The sequence below is a fragment of the Crassostrea angulata genome, chromosome 8, assembly GCF_025612915.1.
Source record: "Crassostrea angulata isolate pt1a10 chromosome 8, ASM2561291v2, whole genome shotgun sequence".
In the NCBI taxonomy this organism is placed as follows: Eukaryota; Metazoa; Mollusca; class Bivalvia; order Ostreida; family Ostreidae; genus Magallana; species Magallana angulata.
In genome coordinates this window covers 52,536,220-52,563,804 of record NC_069118.1, presented here as the reverse complement: position 1 = coordinate 52,563,804, position 27,585 = coordinate 52,536,220, and the positions used below count along the sequence as shown (strand labels likewise).

Genomic DNA, 27,585 nt, shown 5'->3' with positions numbered 1-27,585 from the left:
TTCACTGCCTGCTAATTTTTCCACTTTTTTATTTTGCAACGTGATTTATAAATATACACCTTTGAAAACGATGCCAATAAGACAAATAAATCAAGATATACGATTCACTTACCTAAAAATCGCATACTATTTATTTCATATTTTTGCAATAGACTGATTTACTTGTGTACCATATTATTTCTTCGAACAATGAAACAAGGGTAATTAGAAATAAAAACTAACACATTTTTTGCGATGAGCCGACTTATTTTTTTTTTTAATATTTATAAGCTTGTTCTTCTTATCAATTGGCAAGTAAAAAAAGTCGTATATCAAGTGCGCTTTTGTTGGGTATTTATTTTTGTTTTCGGTTGCTACTTTTATGAATAAAAATTTATTGATTTATTTATCTAGTTATTTATCATATCATTAGTCATCTTATGAATTGATTAAATGTTTTGAAGAATAATCAATTTACCCGCGTACCTTTTTTAAAATTTTTGTTCGTAAATTTAAAAAGAAAAGCAGAATTAAACGGAATTTTCAACCATTTTGATAAAGAAATATGTGAGTGAGTGTGTATTTTTAAATGATGTTTTTACTTTCAAATGATCGTTAAAATATGGTGATGTGGTTATCTTTAGTTTTTTAGATAAGGGGCCCTAAAAATACGCTATTCATAATAATTGGATTTCAAACATCGGGTTCGGAAAGATCAAGGGCCCCTACCATGGGGGCTAAAATTTTCAGGGTCATCTACAGGTGGTATACCACTACCACTGTGAAAATATGGTTAAGTGGTCATCTCTAGAATTTGAGATTCGGGCCCCCACTTACAGAACACTATATTCAATCATTATAATGGGGTTTTAAACATCGGGCCCTGAAACATCGAGGGCCCCTATCCTGAGGGCTGAAATTTTCAGAGTCATATACAAGTGGCAAACCACTGCCACTGTGAAAATATGGTGATGTGGTCGTCTCTAGTTTATGAGATATAGGACCCTAAAGAATATGCATTATTAATATTCATTATAATAGGATTTTAAACATCGGGCTCTGAAAATCGGAAACAAAATTTCTCTAAAACAGATCGATGTTTAGCCTGGATGTGCACAAACAGACAGACGGACTGATAGATTTACATTGTGTATTAAAAATTTCTCAAAACATTGTGTATATCTTGTAAAACCAAGTACTTTTTTCAATTAATTACTTAAATTAAGTTCTATGTATAATTCCATTACACACATGTTCTATTTTCAGCATTGTCTATAGTATAAAAAATAATGAATCGGCAAAACGAAACTTAACCTGTACAGATGAATGCAGATATATATGCAACCTGTTTTGAAAATTTGCGCGCTAGACTAACGAAACACTCGGAACTCCTCTTCTTCATTCTAGTTTACATTTATAGATGGAGAAATGGCGGTAGACATTTTGTAAACAGGTAATTCTCCTTTGTCGACGGTTATGCGTAGAAATTTACATCTTCTACAGAATAATATCTGTCTTCCTCAATAGAAGATCCTTTCAGACAATATATTTTTGGACGTGGGGGGTTTCGGACTGTAAACAAAAGCACGTGGGTACGGAGTCCAGGGTGGAAATATTCTTAGTTCGAACCTGACTCGGGGCGAGATTTTATATCGTTCTTTGAATGGATTTTCCTCAAAATATTTGTGTTATTGGTCTGTTTATTTTAAATAAAGCCATAAATATAGGTATTAATTTTAATTTGCAAATCAGATATTCATATTCACCATATGAATTGAATTCACATGCACACTTGATAAGCTGGGTTATGCCAATCAAGTGAAATACAATGTACATTACACAGACTATCAACCGAAACCAGAGCGTTGATAAGTACTTGATATACATGTTTTTTATGAGGCAAAAAGGAGTCCTCTTATTTCATAATTATTCATGTCATTCGCCTCTCCCTAAATTAAATCACTGTAAAAAGAGAGTGCATGGGACAGAATTTGAATTCCTTCTTTCATTTAACTCTTGTTGGGTGTTTTACATGCATTTTATGATCATGTAGGATTTGTTATAGGTGGTGAACTGTTTACAGATGAGAAGTCAGCATGGATTTGGACTACAAGGCCATCCTTACAGAGGAGATAGCTTTGGAAGGACTCGATGGTGAATTTATTATTTTAGTTCTGTATATAAAAATGATTAAAAATTGAGGCTTAATTATGATAAACTTTTTAATACAGTGTATATATATAATTGCAGATTAATACATCTTATATTCAGAAATTCTTTTTTAAAAACATCTTCACACAACCCATAATTAAATTGAAGGAGTTGATTGTTTTTATGTACTGTGAAATTGCATGGCTATACTCTTGATTTGCACGTGAATTTATAATTATTTAGCAAATTACTTCATTTTCCACAGCTGCGGTTATCGTGTTACAGAAAAGGCTGAGGCAATTAAATTGTACTTGTAAATTTTATAAAGAATTTTATAGTTTTCCCCACAGAATATGTTAATTCTTAAGGTTAACCATGCAATCCCTGGTATTGTTTCACTTCAACCTTAACTCTGAAAATGATAATTGTTTCAATTTCAGGTATAACCTTACAAGCACTATGGGTGAGACTAGAAAACAGGCCCAACTTCAAAATGAGGCTTGATGAGGGAAGTCAGGAGTTCCTCTGGAGGTGTATTCTCTCCATACCTGACCTGGAGTTTTACCGCCTGCCATCACCCAGGGGAGTCCTCAACCCAAAATTACCAATCGTCATAGATCCAGAATCTGGAGTAACTGTGGATTTCGTGAGTTGACATTTGTTTATTTTACCAAGTTAACGAAATAGGCCACCTTGTAAAAATGTTTGCCTTTTCCTTACCAATGAGGAAAATGTTCGTGCTTGAAATATTTTCATTGATAATCTGAGCAAAAGATTTTTTGCATTCAGTTGTTTGCAGATAGATCTATTTTTTATTTATATTTTAGGCAACTTTGAAAAAAAATTACTGTAGAATAACCTATACTGACCCAATTGCTGGTAAAGTTTATTAATTTAAGATTCATAAACATGGAGTCAGGAGGTCGAGGCAAACAAACAATTTTTTTTCAAGGTGGCCTAACCTTTACAAATCATATTTACCGTTACATGTACTTGGTCACTATTCATGCATACAATTCAATTCAAATCATTTTAACACTATTTGTTTTATAAAATATATTGTTTATAATTTTGTACATAATTAAGTTTAACTTATTAACTGCAACGAGAAATTATTAGTAAAAACTGTGTAGATTGATATGTATCTCTTGAAAGCAAATCATATAAATATGTGACAAGAAATATTTAGTATTCTGATTTTATCCTCACAAACGCTTTCTTGATTTCAATTCTGGTTTCTTGATATCATCTGCATTATTAATCAGTTTTCCTTCTCAAATTAGAACCATTTTAACAAGGCCTTGGACTTTCAATAGGACGTAACTATCTATTTCTTGAAACAAAACAAGTTAAAAATGATGCTGGCTTCAGGTGAAATATACACCGATTGAGTAGTCTTAGCTCAAAAGCCAGACAAATAGTGTTGATTTCAAAGAGGAATGGCTGAGTGGCCTACAATGAAATAGACAGGCCTACGTCACATTGCAGTTTTACACCAACTACCCAAAGTCCAAGCTCTTGTTAAAATGGTTCTAAAGTAAACCCATTTTCGTTACTAACAAGCAAACATTGAATGTATTTTAATTGGAAAATAGGATATGGGGGAGGAGTTGTACCCAATCAAAATCATCCAACACGAAGGCCCTATCATTGGCTCCTGTTCCACCTATGACAGCAGGCAATGCGTTACCATGGAGATCAAAGCAGACAATTGTGGAACTTGGCCTACAGCCAAAGATGTGACCGAGAAGTAAGAAACACATTCCTCTTTTTGCAAATTCCACAAAATAAATGATATTTTTAAAAATAAATGGGTTGTCTCTCAATTCAATTTGCCTACAAAACAAGTGTCCCGAATTTTTTATCATACTTACGAGATATGTAATTTTTGCAATTATCTTATTTTTGCTTTTTATTACAATCTCTTTGACATCACAAATTATTGAATACACAGAAATTATATTATTGTACCGGTATATTATTTTCTATAAGAAACTTATTAAATCGCTAAAATTGGCGGACGCAAATTTAAAAGGGTTACTGTAACATTTATTTCAATTGCGTAAATTTTGTGACACGCAGACAAAAAAAATGGATATATGGTATCATCACAGTGTTATTATCTTTGATCAAGCACTGATAGTATTTTAATGTGACTCTGGGATAGCAATAACGATGTAACAGTTTGAACTAATTGGTCTCTGACCAGGTATGGGATGAGTCTGGTGATGGTGGCCTCCCAGGAGCAGAGGTTTACTGCCTTGTGTGGGGACGAGCTGGAGCCGAACAGCTTGTACAGTCTGACACCGGTCAACTTCTGTATTCTGGAGCGAATCGGCAGGTTAGTAGAGTTAACACTGTCACTAAGAGAGAATCTACTAGTGGGTTCAGGTAACAGTCTTCTATAGAGAGGCTGTACAGGTATGCACAGTTGTCAGGTTCTATACGTAGTGAACAGGTGTTTTAAAAATTCCAGTGATATGTTAAGTTCTATTGTCATGATATACACGTTTTAACTATGGGGACAATAGCAATTATTTTCCCTTAAAACAACGACTGTTTCCCTCAACATAATATATTTGTGAGAAGATTTTCTGCCAAAGGTCACTGATATTTAAGATTAGCCAACAGAATTGGTTTATGGTAGTTCACTTGAAGCTTTGATTAAAGCATGTACAAAGATGTTACTCAGACACTGTGTAGAAGGTTAACAGTATGTTATTGTGTGTACTGCCAGGTCGCGTAGGGTCGGCGAGCTGTCCATCGGAGATTCCAGTCTACAGGTGTTCAACATCCAACCCAAGTCCATGTTTTACCACACGCTCTGTCTGATCAAGCTGGGCTTAGTCAAAAAACAGGTAAAGACTTATTCAATAAATCAACAGAGTCATATAGAACAGCAAGTGAAAAACGTTAAGTGAAGTGTTCTTTAAATCAACAATTCTTCAATTTTTAATCCCATCTAATCAAGTTGGGATCATTCTTTAATTATTTCAATGATTTTAATCAAACCCCAAAAATAATAATTTAATGAGCACCAAACTCATTTTGTTTCTTATAGTTAAAAACTGTTAGAATATTTAAAGCCAAATTTTAAAATCTGCAAGGGATGCTTCTGCGAAATTATGCTGTGTGATGATTATGACATCGTACATGTAAATAGGACCATGGCCCATTAAAATATCTGGTGGCCGGCCAGATATTAATTCCAGGTGTCAAATTAGGAGTCTACAGTAATTTAGATGCACCTACATTAAAAATCTTCATGTACATTTTAAGAAGTCACATGTAACTTTTTTAGAGTCTTCTGTATGACTAATGAAATGAATTTTTTATGTGGTTGTTGTTGGTTTACTGGTGATATTTTCAGAGCATCACAGTGTATAACAAGAAGGGACAGAACTCGCTACGGCGCTTGTTTCACCTGACCCGATTTTACCAGCAGTATCAGTCGAAATACACCATCCTGACCAACATAGTGGCCACCTATCTAAACAAACAGCCAATGAAACGACAGGAAATCCACAAGACCAGAGAGCAATGCGTGAGTAAGGGGGTGTGGTCAAATCATGCTTTAGTTATATAATCAGTCAGAAGAGGAAATTCTGGCACACTATTCCATGCTGTTCATGATTTGTTCTACATTGTCTATCTACATTTCACTGCTCTATTGAGTACCTGAAATCAACATTTTAGTTTTGTGAAGGTAGTTACCATAGCTTTCCCTATGAATAAAAAAAAACACATTAATTTCACGAAGATGGAAAAGACTCAAAATTTATTATTCTACAGAGAGCCAAATCTAAACCTGTAAGATTTTCATTTTGCACAAACCATTTGGTAATTGTAGTGTAGATAAGTTGAAATTTTTCAGATAATTATATAAAGCATTTAATATTTTTCAAATCCATGTAGTGGAAGGGTTTTGTGTAATTTTTTAAGGCATTTTGTGTGAATTCTTTACTGTGTGCATTATGAGCATGGCACATACATCAAGGGGTGTAGCTTCAGTGTCTGTAGTTCATATCCACTGACAAATTATCAGATAAGCATGTATGTTCTATATACATATCATGTAAACCAATTCTATCTATAGTCTTTTAATTGTTTGCTTAAACCTCTGACTATCAGCTTATTTATGAATTGCCTGGCAAGCAACTAAAACAATTAGGAATCATATATGTAGGGAATAGACCAGAAGAGCTTAAAGAAGCTGTACCAGACATCAAAGAGGTTCAAAGTCTACAGTCTCTCATACAAGCAAGTTCACCCGGACAGTCCCGAGAGCCAGTGGTACACAAAGTGAGTATTGATACCTGTATGTACCTGAATCACACCTTCCTATTGTGTATACCTGAATCACACCTGTCTGTTGTGTTTACCTATATGACACCTATCTATTATGTATACCTGAATCACACCTGTCTTTTGTGTATACATGTACCTGAATCACGCATGTCTATTGTGTGTACCTGAATCACACAAGTCTATTGTGTGTACCTGAATCACACATGTTTATTGTGTGTACCTGAAGCACACATGTCTATCATGTGTACCTAAATCACACCTTGACCATAAGAAACTATAGATACCTGCCTCTTTGTTATCTTTGACATCATAAACTGGAACAGACACCTGATCTAGATAAGAGGGTTGCTAGTTCAAGTCCGCTCTGTAACAGATCAGGCCATTGCTTTAATAAGATCTTTATTCTTGACCATATGAATGAGTTTTAATTGCTATCAATCATTCTTGTACATATTCTTGCTATTTATTATTGTACTAGCCCAAAGACCATAAACTAAAAATAAAGAATAGCCCCATAAATGATTTACATGATGGTACTTATAATATATTGATGAAACTGATTCATACATTTTAAAGGGATAAACATTTGATTGATATTTTGGCATTCAAACCTCTTTAGGCACTTTTAAAAAAAATTACAGTAAGTTACCTTAAGTTTATGCATTTAAATATTTAAACAAATCTGTTTTTAGTGTTTGGTTCTTCAAGCCAGACTTCTTAATGTTCTCTTTTTTCTATTATTTAGGAAATGTGAATTAAAAATGGTCCGTGTCATTGAAGTCCTGGAAGAGGAAGAAAGTGACGTGGAAGATGATGAAGACATCAAGATGGATGACACTGCCAAAGGTCATTGATTCAGATTCTCGTTTTTGTATCTCCATTTGATAGATTATTTCTTAATATATGATATGCATTATGCTATCCATTATCTTTAAAGTGAAAACTTTTAAAGGGCTTGTTAAAATTTAATATATACCATTAGCCCAGTCAGTGAGTGTTAAATTTTCAATACCAAAATTGAAACCAAAATTGTATAAAGTGATTATTGCATATTGATACATGCATGTAAATAATTATAAAATTAAATCTGGTCACAGATGACACTGTTTTTCCCCAACTGGTAGAGCCGTCGTTTTTGCGGCAGGCTTATGCAGTGTTGGAGGCAGCGGGAACAGATGGTGTCTCTAACAGCAAAATGATGAAGAGGCTGACGATTGACGGGCTGGAGGTGCGGATGATCATCCGGACCATGGAACGCCGCGGCCTCATCACCTCACTGATGACGGAGGTCGGCAAACAGAAGAAAAAAGTGTGAGTAATCAAACAGGAAGTAATACAAAACAGGAAGTTGTCAAACAGGAAGTAGTCATCACATTAAGAGGAAGTATGAATTCAACAGAAAGTAGTGGTCAAACAGGATATAATCAAGCAGGAAGTAATACCAGTAATCAGAATTAAGTATCAAACAGGTATTGGTAATTATATGAGAAGTAGTAATCAAGATGTAATAATGAACGAAACATTAGTAATCATGTTTGATTTGTGTGCCCAAACATCACACCACCATTACGTGTACTTTTGAGCGAAGACATCACAATCAGTGTATATTTCACTTGAAACCAGCTTCATTTTTAACTTGTTTTGATGTAAGAAATAGATAGTTACATACTACTGAAAGTCTAAGGCCTTGTTAAAATGGTTCTAAATGTCACAAATTAAGAATTTTAGGGACACCAAGTGAAGGAATGTAATGAAGCCCTTTTTCTGTAGGAGCGTGTCCAAGACGTACGTGGAGGGGAACAAGCTGATGAACCAGATCAACAAAGAGAAGGAGAAACTCAAACAGTCTCTACAGGACATCAACGACAAACAGAGGGCAACAGGTAACTCAAACAGTCTCCACAGGACATCAACGACAAACAGAGGACTGAAGGTAACTCAAACAGTCTCTACAGGACATCAACGACAAACAGAGGACAGCAGGTAACTCAAACAGTCTCTACAGGACATCAGGTAACTCAAACAGTCTCTACAGGACATCAACGACCAACAGAGGACGGCAGGTAACTCAAACAGTCTCTACAGGACATCAGGTAACTCAAACAGTCTCTACAGGACATCAACGACCAACAGAGGACGGCAGGTAACTCAAACAGTCTCTACAGGACATCAACGACCAACAGAGGACAGCAGGTAACTCAAAGTCTCTACAGGACATCAGGTAACTCAAACAGTCTCTACAGGACATCAATGACAAACAGAGGACTGCAGGTAACTCAAACAGTCTCTACAGGACATCAACGACAAACAGAGGACAGCAGGTAACTCAAACAGTCTCTACAGGACATCAACGACAAACAGAGGTCGGCAGGTAACTCAAACAGTCTCTACAGGACATCAACGACAAACAGAGGACAGCAGGTAACTCAAACAGTCTCTACAGGACATCAACAACAAACAGAGGGCAACAGGTAACTCAAACGGTCTCTGCAGGACATCAACGACAAACAGAGGACGGCAGGTAACTCAAACAGTCTCTACAGGACATCAATGACAAACTGAGGATGGCAGGTAACTCAAACAGTCTCTACAGGACATCAACGACAAACAGAGGATGGCAGGTAACTCAAACAGTCTCTACAGGACATCAATGACAAACTGAGGATGGCAGGTAACTCAAACAGTCTCCACAGGACATCAACGACAAACAGAGGACTGCAGGTAACTCAAACAGTCTCTACAGGACATAAACGACAAACAGAGGACAGCAGGTAACTCAAACAGTCTCTACAGGACAGCAATGACAAACTGAGGATGGCAGGTAACTCAAACAGTCTCCACAGGACATCAACGACAAACAGAGGACTGCAGGTAACTCAAACAGTCTCTACAGGACATAAACGACAAAAAGAGGACAGCAGGTAACTCAAACAGTCTCTACAGGACATCAGCGACAAACAGAGGATGGCAGGTAACTCAAACAGTCTCTACAGGACATCAACGACAAACAGAGGAGTGCAGGTAACTCAAACAGTCTCTACAGGACATCAACGACAAACAGAGGACAGCAGGTAACTCAAACAGTCTCTACAGGACATCAGCAACAAAAGACAACAGGTAACTCAAACAGTCTCTACAGGACATCAACGACAAACAGAGGACAGCAGGTAACTCAAACAGTCTCTACAGGACATCAACGACAAACAGGATGGCAGGTAACTCAAACAGTCTCTATAGGACATCAACGACAAACAGAGGACTGCAGGTAACTCAAACAGTGTCTACAGGACATCAACTACAAACAGAGGACTGCAGGTAACTCAAACAGTGTCTACAGGACATCAAGTAACTCAAACAGTCTTTACAGGACATCAACGACAAACAGAGGGCAACAGGTAACTCAAACAGTCTCTACAGGACATCAACGACAAACAGAGGGCAACAGGTAACTCAAACAGTCTCTACAGGACATCAGGTAACTCAAACAGTTTTTACAGGACATCAACGACAAACAGAGGACTGCAGGTAACTCAAACAGTCTCTACAGGTCATCAGGTAAATGAAACAGTCTCTACAGGACGTCAACGACAAACAGAGGACAGCAGGTCACTCAAGCAGTCTCTACAGGACATCAGGTAACTCAAACAGTCTCTACAGGACATCAGGTAACTCAAACAGTCTCTACAGGACATCAACGACAGCAGGTAACAAACAAGGATACTCAACTGTGGTAAGTTCTTTTACTTTGTAGAGATTATTTGAATTATGATTTACTCCCCTAGTTTGGAAATCATGTTCATTTTGAATTCCCAAGGGTGAGTCAATTTGTCTTGTTCAGTGAAGCATAGCTGTGTGTAATGACCTTTATGCACAGTCATTTGATTGAGGTCAAAGTCACATTTATCAAAATCGTACATATTAGCATTATACCCTTATTTATTCATTATGACACATCTTTAAATTTGTTTAAGTTTAACAGCAAGATATCATACAATCAATGGCAAATCATTCGGTTTTAAATCAATTCAAGGAATCAGAGTTTTCTAGAATAATATAGAGGAAATTCAATATTTTCTGACAAGGGATGTAAATATTTAATATTTATTCAAGACAATATTGAAAAATTCAAAATTCATCATATGAAAGAAAACTATCATTATCATTGAAATCTGTTCAACAATTATGATGATCTTCATCTGCTCACATAAGCTCAAATAACCTTAAATGAAGTATTAATCATCAGTAATATTTCTTCTTTTTCAAACATTGCAGCAGAAGCATCAAAGGCTTCCAATGATGTCAAAAGTGAAAGTGACAAAACTGAAAGTAAGGCTAAGTCTGCTGGTAAGAAGAAAGGAGGGTCACCTAAGAAGAAAGAGAAAGTTAAAGCCATTGAGGAGGAAGTTAGTGGCATCGTCAATAATGTTGGGAGACACAAAAGACACTTCAAAACCGATGGTGAGCGCATTGAGAAGTCTTGTCTTGTCAAGATGGAGTCATTTAATACATTGCCTCTGGTCTCTGCTTTGTAAATTAGCTGGACTTTGCAATTCTAGAAATGTTCTTCATGCACAGTTATTAAATCTGAATAGCCATATGGTTAATGGTTTAATTTCTACAGTACATACAATAGTTACAACATGCAATTACCGGGCGGGTATAATATTTGACCTGGCCTGATGAGTCAGATGGGTGAGGGTGTTTGTAAACAAAGAAAACATTTACTGTTCTAGGCTGTCAGAACAGATTTGGTAAATGTCAGAATAATTTCTTCCCACAGTCAGTGCCACGTGTCAGCAGATGAAGAGAATCAACATGATCCTGGACATTATCAAGGAGAACAAAATCGTGGATGGCGTCTATCCAATTGTCAAGGTAACCGCTCCAAAAAGAGAGCTTATTCTTCTTTCCATGATTTGATTTAAAAGGAAATATATATTCAAGTTTCTTAAATTATTTTATGATTGATAGTGCTGCTATACTTAAGTCTTTTTACAAAATTAATTAAAATTTTATTATACACAATTATTATATCAGAATGTGTGTGTTGAATGTGTGAACTATCTAGTCTAGTATGTGTATGATGGGCGCTTGTGATGAGAAAAGGGGGAGTGGATATAAGAACCACTTGTCTGAAACATATACTGTAACAGTGTTAAGTTATGATGTTGAGAGGTTGTAAAAGTCACAGCATCAGAGTTTTGGCCTGTTTTGATTTTAGTTAATTCGGGAGAAGGAGCGAGAGGAGAACGCTTACATGGTGGACAAGAAGACGGTGATGAGGCTGATTGCCATATTGGTCAAGGAGAAGAAAATCAACATCATCAACACCGTGCTGTTGGACGGCAGCAAGCAGAAAAACGTACGTCACATGATCTCTCAAACATTGGTCACATGATCTCGAATATATGTTTAACTTACATGATCCCCCAAACATAGATCACATGATCTCCAAATCATAAGTCACACGATCTCAAATACTGTAAAAGCAAATATTTTTGTTGGGTCAAAATTTTGTTGTTTTTAAACCAAATAAAATTTCAGTGGCATTTAATTTTGTCATATCGTATTTTATATTAAGCTATTGGCATGTCTTTGTTGCAAATACATAAGAGCTTTAGATGAAGTAAATTGTGACAATTAAGTAGTGCATAGCTCTGTTGCCATACAGTTACAGCTACTGAGTAGAGAAGTGAATTGTGACCGAACAATGTCATAAGAGCAGTAAATGAAGTAAAGATAAAGAAATAATGTAATAGATAATAAATGAATTGCATTGTGACAATGTAGTGCATGGCTGTGTTGTGTACAGTTACAGATGTTGCTGAGTAAAGAAGTGGAGCCCACAGACCAGATAGTCAAATCCCTCATAGACCAGGCACACATGAAGTTCCAGGCCGTCAACAAGGAACAGCTGGCCAAGAAGAACGCCAGGACCCGGGGCATCCCAGAAAACAGCGTAGGGGTCACTCAGTCTCAGGCTTATCTCGTCATGGGATTCACTGTCAAGTTTATCTCAGCACTGTCAAGTTTATCTCAGCACTGCCAAGTTTATCTCAGCACTGTCAAGTTTATCTCAGCACTGTCAAATTTATCTCAGCACTGTCAAGTTTATCTCACACTGTCAAGTTTATCTCAGCACTGTCAACTTTATCTCAGCACTGTCAACTTTATATCAGTTTTGTAGAAGAAAATAATTTCAGCACTGTTAAATTATTTCAGTGCTTTAATATTTATCTAAATGCTGTCAAACTGTCTAAACACTAGCTGCTTCATTTATTTCAGCACTTTCAAATTATCTCTGTCAGCACTTTCATATTTATCTAAAACCTGTCAAAAATGAATTAGCACTGTCAAGTTACATGTATTATATCTGTCTTTCAAATTTCTTGTTACAATTTGATAATTGAATTGTCTTAATGACATTATTATTGAATCAAAATGAGTTATTCAAAAAATGATAATTAAGAAACACTCTTGATTTTATCAAAATTGTTATAGGATTCCTTTTCAGTTGCTAATTAATTTATATCTTGAAAGTAAGAACCCATGTTAAAAATGTTTTAATTAGACGTGTTATTTCAAAACTCCAAGTGTAAAATCTCAGTCATTAAAAGAAAACTGAATGATAAACCCTGATTGATACCTGCAGAATATCCCCGAGACGGCCAGGGAGGGGATTCTCCAGATCATGTCTCACCGCAGCAAGCTGAAGGCTGAGGACATGATATACGACGTGGTAGGTATCAGGTTTTATTGGGGATGGATGACTTTTGTCATTTTACTGGACTTTGCTTTTACCAAAATTTTTTTAATCCTATGCATGTTTTAGATGAAAATAGTCAATAAAAAGTAAAAACCATGGTACAATGTAATAATGATGCCACTTACCCTTTAATAGAGACCATAGAAGGAATTTATTAAATTATTTACATGTATCTTAATAATCAACAATATTTCAGGCGTACTCCAAGCAGTATGACTTTCGCCCCAAGTATTCCCGAGCCAAAATCCTTCACAGCCTTCTCTGGTACTTGGTCTACGATTTCCCAGAATCCTCTTGGCCACTCACTGACCCAGAGGGAGGGGTAGGTACCCCTCCCTGTCCCCCGGTCAGCTCAGGCGACAAAGAGATTGTGAGTTGGTCACTGTACTATAAAATCACTCAATTTACTGTTGACTGAAAAACATGTATTGAGATTTAAAATTATATGAAGGTAGGAAAATTTTCCAGTTAAGAAATATTACCGGTACATTGTTTTCATAATAATTGATATTATTGAACAATCAAGGTAGTGTAGAAGCACAAATATTTATTGAGGATTTAATTTCGTTATTTTATTTGGCAGTATCAATTAACAAAATTAAATCCAAAACATCAAATTTTTAACCTAAGTCAGTTAATATTCATTTTAGAGATTTATTGATTAATTTATTAATGATGAAATTAAATCCGAACGAAAATTGTTTCCGATTAAAAACAACGAAATATTACCCCAACGAATATATGTGCCTCTAAAGTATCATAGAATCCTGGTTTTGCTAAAAAAAATTAAATACTAGTAGGTTATGGTTCATTTAGCATTAATTGAATAGTAGTATAATTATTTTTGTTGTGAGAAATAGTTTACTAATTGTGCTTGTGCAGGAGGAAGACGTTTTTGTGCTGATAGACAAAATTCCCAAGCCCTCGGTATATAAGGACGAGATGTCATGGAAACGCTTCCTGTCCCCACTACCCAGACACAAAGGTTAGCCACAGGACACCATAATCATATACAGTTGACCTTCGGTATCCCAAACACTGATATCGTGTACATCAGTTTTTCTTTCATATGTTGCAAATTTTGCCAAAATTAGGTAAATTCACAGCTATTGGTTTGCATAAGGCATGTTTTTGATAGTTCAAAATACTTTTGTAAATAAAAAAGCAGCAAGGAACATATTAACTGCCTGTTTAATTTTGTGTGATATACTTGTATGACAGTCAGCGAAAGTGAAAATTAGGTTATTGTAAAGATACCTGGTTATGCGGTAGCATTTACATAAAAGATGTCTGACATTTTCTATTTTACTGCAGGCTATGACGAGGGGTGGTTCCTGGCCAGCGATATCCTACTGAAGCTCCCCGTGGTGATCTTCTGTAACGTCATCTACATACCATACAGGGTGAGACAACTATTTGGGTCGATTTATATTAAAGTTAACTAGCTCTTTGATAGGTTTACATGTACCTCATACCTGCGGAATTTTACATCCCTTGGAACATAGAATAAGCAATTGTTTAAAAATTGTCATCCAAGCCTATCTTTTTGACCCACAGAATCACACTTCATTTTCCATTTTACTTTTGATTTCCAATTTGCATTAAATTGTCCCAAATAAATAAATCAAAATGATTCCAAGCAAATACATCATAAAATTAAGGACAAAATCCTCTTATGATTTTCTTTTTACTTAATGCAGTTTCATTAAACACAATTTATTAAAGAAACATGAAAATGGTATCACCGGAATTGATTAACTTTATTGTAAATCCGGTAAGTGAAGGACCTTCTATTGATAAATATTCCTAGACCACAGCAAATATTAAACTCATTATAAACAGTCAGACTCTGTTTAACACATTAACAAACATGAACTTAGTATCACTGTTATTGATTGACTACTATATACTGTACAGGTAGATGCGTGGAATGAAGGACCTGTTAATTAGTCCACTGCAAATATTTAACTCATAATAACACTCTGTTTTACACATTAACAAAGTTATCATAGTATCACTGGTACTAATTGACCACTTACTGTAGGTCCGTGGACTGAGAGAGTTGTTAGACGACCCGGAGAAGCGGTTTTATCCAATCGTCAGCCTGCCCACCCCCATCACCCAGCAGCTACTGTACGCCAGGAAGTACATCTTCTCCTTCTTCAACGACTGTGTCGTCCTGTGTAACATGGGGCTGTTGTCTATAGGACCACAGATCATGAAGGAGAAAGATAAGGTAGGGTTACTGACCTCTGTATAGTGAAACCTGCCTATTCTGACACTGTCTAAAATGTGGCTGGTTTCAACACACTTTTGTATTCGTTACCCAATATAAAGCCATAGGGCCACAGATCACGAAGGAAAAAGACAAGGTATACTAACTGATGACCTTGTAGTGAAATCTGTCTATACTGACAATGTAACCCGAGGCTTGTGTCTATAGGGCCACAGATCATAAAGAAAATCTTTATAGTGAAACCTGTCTATACTGACACTGTAACATGGGGTTGTCTAAGTGGGGACACAAATCATTAAATAACAACTCAGTGGCCTATGCATAGCAAAACCTCTCTATATTGAACACTGTTTAGAATGGGGCTGGTGTATATTGGGCCACAGATCATAAAGCAGAAAGATTAGGTAGAGCCAATGGCATTTGTATTATAGTGAAACCTGTCTATACTGACATTGTGAAAGATGGGGCTGTCTCAATAGGTCTCAAAATTGTGAGGGAAAAAGTAAAGGTAGACAACTCAATGACCGTTGCGTAAAGACCGAATTGTCTTTATATTTTTTGGATATTGATGATTTATGGTTTCTTTACTTTCAAGAACAGCAACTGGTACATACATCAAAATTGACATAAAGACATTGTGCATTTGAACTTTGGTATCTCAGCCATCTTGAATGTCATGCACATCACCAATATCTCAAAAAGAGATGAAAGTCCCAACCACTGTTTCCTTATCAATCTGAGCCTGAATATGTCCCATCCTTATATATGTCGTATATTTTTCCTGGCCCTTTTGAATTTGAGATATTATTGAGTTTGATTCTATATGATTAACAGACCAGCTTTATAGACAGTCTTATCATTTCAGTCACTGTATGATCAATGTCTCTGTGTTGTAGGTCTTTTTCTACCTGCACAAGAAAGCAAGCCTCCTGGACACGAAGAACTCAAGGCCTGGTTACTGTATGATCAATATGGAGAGCCCACCCGATATACTGGAGTACAACTTTATCTCCCAGTCCCTGGTGGATCAGTACTGGGTCGACCTACGCCATATATCTATCAACAGTCACCTGGGCTGTAAGAGTAAGTGACGTATATATAAATATCAACAGTCACCTGGGCTGTAAAAGTAAGTGACTTATATATCTATCATCTATCAACTGTTACAGTCATCTGGGCTGTAAAAAAGAGTGTTTACCCCATGACAAACCGGTATATCTATATATTAAGTACAGTACACAGATCTTGGTTATTTTCACCTGTGTAAATTTTGCCCTTTTACAACTGCAAAGAATTTGCTCCTTTAACAATATATGAGACAATGAAATTGTCTCATAGATAATATGAGACAATGAAATTTGTCCAGACTTATATTTGCCTGCTGACAACGAGGGCAAAAGGGGCAATTGATAAAACGGGCAAATATTACCCTGTATACAGTATATTTACTATGCTACCTTTACATGCATTACTAGTTTGAGGTAATTAAATTTACTGATGTTAGCTCTATATAGAAGGATCTTGTTTAATTATCCTAATATCAATGGTATGCTATTTAAAAAAAAAATATTTGAAGAGGTAATGTGGCTTGATTATTCTTTTGTGAACAAGTATTGTTCCTAAATTCTTAAAAGGTCCTTGAAAATGTCGTAAAAGTACTTGAATAGTGATAATAATTGACCGTTAGTACTTTGTTAAAGTCAGAGTTTAATCCAATCAATGGTCTCTCTTCTTGTTAACAACAGATAAGCGTGACGAGGAAGAGGCTGTCACTGTGAACTCGGCTGTGGTCCCCTTGCCTGATGCTCGCTCGAGTGTGAAAGTCGAGGAGGTGAAGGACGATGGATTTGTTCCTGGGGACAAACGCGGGGCAGCAGGTCTCGACTCCAGCCTCTATCTGTGAGTGGCAGGTTTTTCTCCATAACAGTATACTGTAGATTCCTTATTTAACGCAGGTACTTAATTTTGCGATTCAGTCGTTTTCCATCAAATCGCGAATGCCGAATTTTTATCAGAGCTTCATGTAGTTTTCATATGTCCAAAAAATAAAAGCGAGATTTTGAAATTCGCGAGATGCGCTTCTCGCGAATTTTACGCAGATATTAATTCCTCACGTTTAAATGGGAATCTACAGTTTATAAGGAGGCTGGATGGTCAACAAATTCCCCGTCAGATCTAACTTAAACTTTTAGACATAATTTTTGTTAGCTGTAAACTACCGGTATTACTATATTAGATTGGCAAATTAAACCCATCACCATGAATACTATCATTTTTACAAAATTGCTTCAATACGTTTACTGTGATCAGTCATGAAATTAAAACCATAATGATTGTGATTGATTATTAATGAGAAAATGGAAAATTTTCAAACTGCGGAAATAAAACGACATGTATTTATTTAAGGAAAATTCTTAACAATTTAGATTAGAGTTGAAATATTTATTTATTGAACCACCGCAAGTATAAGGTTTGATGGGTTTTTGTAAGTCTGTTTAAGCAGACTTTGAAGTTTGTTATCACACTGGAGAAATAGTACCATTGCTTAGATTGTGTTTTTTTTCAGTGTGTTCTGATATTAGTGGTGCTGTGTGTACAGTTCTTTGTATGGTAATGGTTAACAGTGGTTTTTTTTTCTTTGGCAGCCATCTTTACAGAAACTGGAGTGGACTCTACAGTCTTAACAAACAGAACAAGTTGCGTGAGAAAAAAGGTAGGGAAAAATAGTCCCTGCAGAAAAAAGGTAGGGAAAAATAGTGACTGTCCCTGCAGAAAAAAGGTAGGGAAAGATAGCCCCTGCAGAAAAAAGGTAGGGAGAAATAGTCCCTGAAGAATTAGTATTAGAGAAAAAAGGTAAGGAAAAATAGTCTCTGCAGAATTAGAATTAAAGAAAAAAGGTAGGGAAAAATAGTTACTGCAGCAAAAAGGTAGGGAAAGATAGTCCCTGCAGAATTAGATTTAAAAAATTTAAAGGAGAGCTAGTTGTCCTTTCAAAGAAATTATGGCAATTAAATTAGGTAATTAAAGTTAACTGATGGTGGCTTTTATGGGCAGTCTTATCATTGATTTAGTTTTTTTCCTTCATTCATTTATTATACTGGTACCTGTCCTGGGTTACTCAATCATTTTGATTGGAGTTGATTGATGGAGTGTTTACTTATTTCAATTCATATCACTTGATTCACAATAATTTTTTAATAGTTTAAATGTGACAACAACTTTTTTTTCATACTAATCCTGACTAATATATATTTTAATGGTGAAAGTAGTGATTGTGATGAGTATTATAGTTATAAACATAAATTAATCATGTATATTATAGGAATATATACTTAGTCAAATAACTCATGTGTATTATGCTGGAATGTAAAATGTCATGACGTATGTTTTAGTGCAAGTTAAAATTGAGGGGACAAGGTTTGCCAAGAAGAATAACTTTGCCACTCTACAGAAAGTCCGCAGCGGTCTGGCTGGAGTCCTTCCCCGACCCAAGGAGAGAGTCTCACTACATACCAAAGGTCTGTATACAGGGATATCTCAGGAACTAAACACTACCTACATGTATTACATAATAACATGTCAAAGGGTCTATATATAGAGAAGTCCACCCATCAGCACACTGAGTTACACATATATCATATACCGGTACCTAGTAGTGTATCAGCCCTGATACACGTGTTTTGGACTAGGTGAGACAGCAACCGAAAGCTAGGGCTGTATCGCCCTTGGGGCTGATATTTCTCTGTCTCAGCCCGTCGTCAAGGGGGTATATTGCCCTCAAATTTGAAATCGATAATTTCCATATATATCTGCTTTAAATTAAGACTAGTTTGTGAAATAACGATAGAATTACGAATATATATAATACAAATTATCACCTTACACATTTTTATTTATTACGGAAAATTGAAAAAAAATAATTCAAAAATAGCGCCAAAGAGTGATGTGTATCCAAGTAAGGGGAGGTAACCTATACAACGGTTGTGTATTTAGAACAATAGCATGCTTTATTTAATATCAATCAACGTTTAAATTATGGAGGATATAGACAAGGAAGGAACAAGACTTAATCTTAGAAAACCAGAGATTAGACTGTAAGAATTAAGGGGTTAAAGTAATGGAGGGGCATACATGTACATGTATGAACATTAATTCTCAAACAACTTTCTAGTTGCTTTAACAGTATGGATCTTGATGAATGGAATCTGACGGGAAACTTACGAAATCACAGTGAAAGAATTTGACTCATAACGAAGCTGCGTAGGAGGGAAGTTTCTCTCTCGATAATTTTGAATTCTAGAAGATAGTGCTTCATTTCAGACAACAGACTCCCTTCTACTGTATTTCAAATGACGATGGTTTGTCAACAAAGTCCGACAACTCTTACAGTTTTAACACATATAAAAAGAAATGAAAACCTACAAGTTTTGTAAATCCGAAAAAAAATCTTCTTCATGATACATTATATTCCTTATTTGGAATTTAAATTTGAATTAAAGTCTTTGATTTTAGATATATGATATAAACAACATCACACTTTTGTTTTGATCTCGGCCCTGGTATCAGCCCGAGCAGTTGGTATCAGCCCAAGCCCGAAGGGCACGGGCCGATACCATCCGAGGGCTGATACCAGGGACGAGATCAATACAAAAGTGTGATATTTTATATGTATGATATGCCAAGAGGTCTGCATGTATACAGGAACACATCTGCACCTCAATACACTGAGTTATATTATGATAAAGGTCTGTATAATGTATACCAAACAAAAAAAAGAGAAAGATATGCACTGAGAGGTCTGTATGTACAAGAAAATCTACCTATTGATACTCCAAGTGATAATGTGTCAAACATCAGTAAACAAGAAATTCTAGTAACCATATTCTCTTTGAAATGAATTATTACAGTAACTAATAAATGAAAATATTGAGAAATTTTTTGTTATTAAAAAAAAAATGAATTTGATAATTTAAATGGTTTTTTTTCTGAGAGATGAGTCTAAAACTAGATAATTTTAATTGCAGAGAAATCTCCTGAAATAATTCGAGTCTCCCTTACCACCAATGTAAAGGGCAACAAGGGAGGGAAGGGGGTCAAACGCAAACCTGCATCAACAGGTAGGTACAGGGGAGGTAGGGGGAGGTCTGTAAAAGCCGAGAGGTTTATGATCCATGTGTGTCAATAAAATTATTATACTTTCAGGTAAGATTAAGAGATCTGATTGGTTTAGACGCAGTTTTTAATCTGTTCTATTACCCTCAGCATTTGCATCACATTTGGCAAAGGGCAACACAACGAAGTGTTACATGCATTAAGTATAATAAAATAAATAGTGCCTGTTCGGGAGGGTAACAGTTGAAATTGACATCCCTGAGAAAACCATTTTCAACTGATGTGAAGCAGAGATTGACAATGGTTTTCGAGGGGTGTCAATTTCAACTTTTACCCTCCCGAACAGGCACTATTTATATGATGGTAAAAACAGCTGGAACATGAAAGTATATAAAGATGAGACCATTTAGGAGAAGTTACAAGTGTTCTATGTTTCTCATGAAAGATAAATTTACCAACTAATTACAATGTACAGTAAATGTATTGAAGTTGGCAGTAACATTGCTTAGAAAAATCACTTACAAAAAATCATAACTTGCCTTTTGATTTGTTAAATTTCAGTCTGATGTCATGGATCACAACCCTCTCTATTGGTGGTTATCAGATCAGATCAGACTGTGCTTTTTGTTATTGTACAGATCTGTATTTTGATCATTTGTATCATACTTCATAGTATACTGTAGAATACTGTCACAGATTATAGCTAAGTGGTAATGGTGGTATAATTACTGTTTTAAGATACCATTTATGTGTACTAGTTAACATTGCCAAAAAGACATTAACCATTTTTTTCCATTTTATAGATGTGTGAGTTTTAAAAGTTTACATTGTTTACTTTTTTTTTAATACTACTAGATATTACTGAATCTGCATTTTATTATGTTGTATTGATATGATCTGAGGAAGATATGAAAAATTTGATTGTTCTTATTTCAGATTCAAATAGCAGCGTCCCAGCAAAGAAAGCCAAAACTATACTGAAGAAAGTAAAACAGAAGAAGGTCAAGCCTAAATTAAGTAAGAACCAGTTATTCCAATTTAAAAATGATCTAGTGTGATGGTCAGACAAGTTCAAATGTTGGCGCCAGATAGCTCAGTTGGTACAGCACCTGACTAGAAATTCAGGGGGCCGGGTTCAAATCCCAGTCTGGCCGGGTTCAAATCTTAGTCGGGTCCATCATTATTTTTCCCATCTCGTTACAATAGCAAGAACATAATTCCAGTTTCCAGGGCAACAACTCTTGGACATCTAATGCTGTTTTTTTATGCCATACATGGAGTAGCTGTGGTTGATTTTCAAAAATTCTATCAGCCTTTCAGTGTTGTTTTCTATAGATGTCTTCAAACCAGAGAGGCTAAGTTTTGATATGTAAACTAGACATAGCATTTAATGAATTATAGATAAATTTGATTTATTTTTAATCTATGTTTTTTATTAATTGTTCATGATGAAACATGTTTGTTATGAAACAGGATTCATTTGTCATGTTTCGAACCACCCCTATAATCTATTTGACAGTGTATGCATGAGCACATATACAAATTTTATGTTTCTAATGATCATTGTACAAATAAATGGATTGATTAAATACCATGGAGACTTGATTTGATTCCAGGGAAATTTATCTACGATGAAATTGACATTGAGGCGTACAAGAAGAAGAAAGGACAGAGAGTGTCGTGGAGTCCATACGAGGACAGCCTGGTAATGAATCCAAGCTTTCTATTGGATGAAATTATATCAGTCTGAGAATTAATCCATGAGTTCAGTTGAATTTTTTATCCTCAGTGCTTTTATTTTGATAACTAGAGGTTTTACTGGGTCAATTTGATTTATTATACTCTGTTTCTTTGATTGGGCTCAAACCATTTACATTGTATAATGATGTAATTTTTCCCACAGAAGGGACACACTTTTATGATGTAGAAGTATGCTTTTAGGTCTGTTTATATCAACATGTCAAATGCACTGAATAACATTCTAACTTTTGGGAATTTTTTTTTTACTGACTGGCTGGATGTGTCTTTCAGCTATTGACCAGTAAGATAGCTACCCTGGTCATGGACAAGAAGAGGCGCGGAGTGCTCATTCCCTGGTCCTACATCAGAGACGTGCTCTATCACTACGCCCCCCAGGTAAACGTCCACTCATAGGCAAATTCATCACACAAAAATAGAGATTTTTCATTTGACGGTTACTGTAAATTCCTTATATTATGCAGGTACTTAATTCCGTGATCCCGCTGATTTGTATCAAATGTCGTGAATAGAAAATCGCAAACGGGGATCATTTATCCATATTTCTTATAGTTCTCAACTCTCAGAAAATAATGGCAAGATTTTTTAATCTGCAAGGGGTACTTCTCGCGGTTTTATGCAGATATAAATTCCTCACGTTGAATTAGGAATTTACAGTATTTAAACAAAAGCCACATATTTATTTTTTGTCAGATAGGATTGATTTTTCAGCGATTATTGTCCTGATACAGAATTTCTGATCCTTCCTAATTTTAGGAGTCTGTAGATAAAACCTCCTCAGCGTGTCAGCGACGAGTGACCCACTCCCTGAAAAACCCGTCCACCAAACAAAATCTGCTGATTTATCTGTCAGAGGCCATGCAGGACCCGGTAAGTACATGTAAAGAGTGACCCACTAAAAAACATATCAGTATTTTAAACCTCTGATCTACTGATACGAAATCTTGGAGGACCAGGAAGTTAGTTTTGTATGTAGAGTGACGCAAAACAAAACCCATCTAGTAATAAAAACCTACTGATTTACTTCTTGGGGGCAATGCTGGACCATTTAGTAAATGTACATGAAAGGAACTCAGTGGTTTGTGTTGAGGACCTAGTATTGTTTTATATAGACCAGCATCATTGACTGTCTATCAAATGAATATAGAAATCTTTTAATGAGTTGCTATGGAGGAGTTTTAAGCTATTAGACATACATTGTACATGTTTATAAAGCTTTGTAAAAATGATGTTTTAAATAATTGATACGAAGTGGTGTAATAAGATATATGGTATGAACAGAGAGGATAAGATTGACTGTATATAACACATGTCGACACGTCTGTTTCAGTATGTGAAGGAGTTCTCACAGAAGCAGTACTTACAGGCATCAGAGCACGCCTGTAAAGAGTTCCGTACTCTGGTCGATTACCTCGTAACCAAGTTCTCGTATGTGTGATTCTCTTTTTTCAATGTCTAACGAAAGTGTTTTTTCAATTAATTTCGTTCACTTTAGGCTCCATCTTTAAATTTGAAGAAGTATTGATATACAGGTACATGCAGTTAAACTTGCCAAAGAGGTCATTAATATTTTGAGATCATCTGTCTAAAGCAGCCATTTTGTTTAAAATAAGTATAATTTTAATACACAGAAGCGATAAAATATAGAATGTGATTTTCTTCAGCAAGGTTTCTTCACTCGTTTGACTGTATAGTTTTGTACTGGAAACAAGTCTTGGCAATTGTCATAAAAAATACACTGTTGTGATTGAAATGAATTTTTGTTTCAAAATAGAAATGTTGAGCTGCAAAAGACATTTATGCCAGCATCTCTGGCTCAGGTGAAGGACTATGACATCACATCTATGACCCACTTCAACCTGCGGAAAATTACCCCACCTAAGGAGCCACGAAGCAGGGCAGACATCTTGGAATATGTCGCCAAGGACATCATACATGTAAGCATGCTTTTTAGAACATAACAAATTCCTTTCAACAAACTCATGTGTGGTAGATTTACTTTTTTTGATAAAAATTTTATGTTGTATGGTTACTTCAGTGTGAGATGGAAAGTTGAATTTTTAATCTTTGCATTACTCCAAACCTTAAGGTGAGACGACACGTTCCTCAATTTTAGATAACTTTTTCCAGGAATTTGTTAATGGTTTACTACTACTTTGACAAGCCTTCTTGCAAAAAATTAGGGTACCTTACCAGGCATTTCTGCAAAATACTAGAGTTTGCAATTTCCTATATAATCTTCTTGAAAATACATTTGAATTGCTGTTATAAAAATAAATACATCTACACCACAGCAAAATTCACAATATTAGAACTATACATGTATCTCCGCCGGGGCGGGGCTTTGAACTCATGACATCTAGAACCTATTCGCTTCTGACAGTGAGTGGCCACGGTTCTAACCACTCGAACATCTAGACATATTACCACATCTAAGTAAATTTTTATCATTTTTAAAGTAATTATAAAATTAATATTTTTTATTGGAACTCTTTATTACGAGGAGATACAAAAAAGATTCTCGAGGAACATGTCGTCTGACCTTAAGTACATGTACATGTAAATACTAGGCTTGATTATCATCAGCTACATCATGATACAATACATACTAGGATATATTGATGTGATGCATCATGTATCAGGATATACATGTAGTTTTTAACTCTAAAAAACCTGATGTCTATGTTGCCTAGCTCTATAAGAAATATATTACATTTAAAATATGTAAACTTCTTACAGAATCAATCAACAAGACTAGAGATGTAAAATTCAATGGATTAGAACAAAATTTACAAAATTTCTAAATGTCTTCATGTTATGTATACCATGTAACTTTTCTAGAAAGTCAATGAAAATTACTCATACTGTGTATCATGTTCGTTACATGTGATGATATGGTATGGATATTGTGGGCCCTCGCGATCAATATACCTGTGATTGATGTATCGACATTTCGTTACACCTCTAATAAATTCATCAATAAAAATTCATTTTAAAAGCAATAACATGTATAATTTATACAGTTTTTGTGATTAGAGCATAAATCAGAAATCTATTGTTACATTTATTTTGTGTGATCAAACCAAAAAGATAATCACAGAGCTGGATTATGTATACTACATGTATATATACTAGTATCCAGTTGTTTTTTTTTTATTTAAACAATATTTTATTATGTAAAAAAATATTACATAATAGGATTGGGCAGCAGGCAATCTGCCTATTTGAGCCCTCTCCTTTAAATCCAGTTGTTTTGTGATATGACTTACTTTTCTTCTTTTTCCCTATGACTTTCACATCACCAAAAAAAAATACAATAATATTATAATAAAAGCTGAAGTTTTTTCCAGTATTGATTGTATGTACAAACTTTTTTAAATTACAAAAAAATGTATAATTCTTTGAAACTAGTCAGATTTCTTGTGATTTAACTTAAACTTCTTGAAATTTGACCCAGAATCTGTTTATTTGACAGAGTTTTGTGTCCAGTGCCTATGACAAGCAGGGCAGGAGTCATCAAATGTTCAAACTCCTTAGCCAGTACCCTGACAGCATACTGGACAAAGCCATTGATAAGCTCAAATATGATGGGGTCATCGTCCAAAACAAGGTCAGTTGGTCAAAGGTCAGAAGTTATGTTTTGGGGGGGGGGGGGGGGCTGTGCATATTTTATTTAATAATTGTAGTAGGACTCTCTTGGTAAGTCTTTGTTTATTTTTTGAACATTAATTAGTGACACTTGAAATTGAGTTACAAGATGCATTTGCTTGCATGGTTATTAGTAGAAATAAAGAGTAATTTAGCTATTGTTACATGTATTTTTGATGATTGTATTGAATAAAATCAGAAGTGATACTGTCAATTTTTAATTTAAAAAAAAAAATTTCTCTTTTTCTGAATAAGGCTTCTTAATGCTTGAACTTAATAGTGATTATCATTTTACCTACCAGTCTGTCAAATCGAGAGTTAAAGTGAAGCATAATAATACATGTATGTCTTTGGATATAGTTCTTCTTTTATTAAGGAGATTTATATTTGTCTAATAATGGCATGACTATCCAGTGCTCTTAGATAATATTCAAAGACCTGTATATTATTTATACACATAACTCAAGATAATGAATAACCAAACTAATTAAAATTAGACTTGTAATTCCTCTCCTCTACGATATGTCACTGACCTCATACTGCCCTGGGTGTGACCTATGACGTAACTGCCCTGGGTGTTGTATAGCATATCATAGAGGAGCGGAAGTACAAGTCTAATTTTAATTAGATTGATAAATAACACTTTTTATCTAGGTGGTAGAAAACTCAATTATATTGTAAATTGACAGAATTCCGTATAACTGGGGTTTTTTTGTGTGTCACAAAATTTGCAAAAATGGGGGATATCTTAACAATTTTAATTTGCATCAGTCATTTTTTGCGAATTAAAAAGTTTCTTATAGAAATTGATACAGGATACAATTTCTGCATATTCAATTATTTGCGACTTAAGAGAGATCACGAAATTACCAAAAAATTAGATCATATTGAAAATTATGTATCAGGGGGTTTTATGTTATTATGAAGAAAATGTAGTATTTATTTATTGTGTAACAAGTACATGTAGGTTATTTTCTTTCCTTACAGAAGAAAGAGAAGCTGAGACCTGTGGACTCTGGAACAAACAACCTTAAGTTGTCTCAAAAGTAAAACTTATATGATATTGTAAAGGGGTTGTTGGTTTGTTGTTTTTGTTGTTGTTGTTGTTTTTTTTTTTGGGGGGGGGGGGGGGTAGGTGATGTAAATGCATATGCATGTATTACAAAATAAAAGTTTATTGAATATTAATGCAATAAATATGATAATTTTAAATATTGATTATTTCACTTTGAGCAAAACTTGGATATTACAATGATTGCTATTTCTGTTACATGTAAATCAAGTAGACCACAGGAGAATTAGGCACAGAATATCCATTTTATAATTCTACAGCATTTTAAGAGCTAGTGTAAGAATGAATAATTCCAAAGTAACAGCATATTCCACACCACTCGTCTGTAAGAATGATAGATATGATAGCTGTTATAGGAAATAAAAACTTTTTTATTCTTCATCAGGGATCAAAATTAGAACACCTGTAAATTTGTTTAATCAGAGTTTATTATAAGGTATTTGCAAGGAATTATAAGAACGTCAGCAGAGATACCTAGAAACCTTGATATATATGTGGTTTGACTATTCTGGGTTTTGAATTTAAAAAAAAAAAGTTTTATTGTACTATATATCA

At 35.1% G+C, this 27,585-nt stretch overlaps 1 protein-coding gene across 3 annotated transcripts in view; it reads left to right on the top strand.

The window, feature by feature from the left end:
* The first annotated feature begins 1,370 nt into the window (after positions 1-1,370).
* LOC128158384 (general transcription factor 3C polypeptide 1-like) overlaps positions 1,371-27,585 on the top strand; it is an 84,264-nt gene continuing 58,049 nt past the window's right edge. For 2 of the 3 annotated variants that reach the window (XM_052821175.1, XM_052821173.1), the window contains exons 1-33: positions 1,371-1,432; positions 2,045-2,133; positions 2,571-2,776; positions 3,726-3,880; positions 4,340-4,471; positions 4,868-4,988; positions 5,501-5,674; positions 6,317-6,432; positions 7,184-7,284; positions 7,536-7,749; positions 8,209-8,321; positions 10,711-10,896; positions 11,219-11,313; positions 11,660-11,800; positions 12,251-12,397; positions 13,091-13,177; positions 13,401-13,574; positions 14,087-14,189; positions 14,519-14,607; positions 15,249-15,440; positions 16,337-16,523; positions 17,186-17,339; positions 18,086-18,153; positions 18,833-18,958; positions 20,465-20,557; positions 21,489-21,569; positions 22,169-22,257; positions 22,584-22,688; positions 23,067-23,180; positions 23,641-23,738; positions 24,085-24,247; positions 25,786-25,920; positions 26,946-27,004. In XM_052821175.1, the coding sequence (XP_052677135.1) occupies positions 2,076-2,133; positions 2,571-2,776; positions 3,726-3,880; positions 4,340-4,471; positions 4,868-4,988; positions 5,501-5,674; positions 6,317-6,432; positions 7,184-7,284; positions 7,536-7,749; positions 8,209-8,321; positions 10,711-10,896; positions 11,219-11,313; positions 11,660-11,800; positions 12,251-12,397; positions 13,091-13,177; positions 13,401-13,574; positions 14,087-14,189; positions 14,519-14,607; positions 15,249-15,440; positions 16,337-16,523; positions 17,186-17,339; positions 18,086-18,153; positions 18,833-18,958; positions 20,465-20,557; positions 21,489-21,569; positions 22,169-22,257; positions 22,584-22,688; positions 23,067-23,180; positions 23,641-23,738; positions 24,085-24,247; positions 25,786-25,920; positions 26,946-27,004 (4,076 nt within the window). In that variant the 5' untranslated portion in view covers positions 1,371-1,432; positions 2,045-2,075. Of the gene's footprint in view, positions 1,433-2,032; positions 2,134-2,570; positions 2,777-3,725; positions 3,881-4,339; positions 4,472-4,867; positions 4,989-5,500; positions 5,675-6,316; positions 6,433-7,183; positions 7,285-7,535; positions 7,750-8,208; positions 8,322-10,710; positions 10,897-11,218; positions 11,314-11,659; positions 11,801-12,250; positions 12,398-13,090; positions 13,178-13,400; positions 13,575-14,086; positions 14,190-14,518; positions 14,608-15,248; positions 15,441-16,336; positions 16,524-17,185; positions 17,340-18,085; positions 18,154-18,832; positions 18,959-20,464; positions 20,558-21,488; positions 21,570-22,168; positions 22,258-22,583; positions 22,689-23,066; positions 23,181-23,640; positions 23,739-24,084; positions 24,248-25,785; positions 25,921-26,945; positions 27,005-27,585 lie in introns of those variants that run through there. The other variant, XM_052821174.1, reaches the window with a different exon arrangement.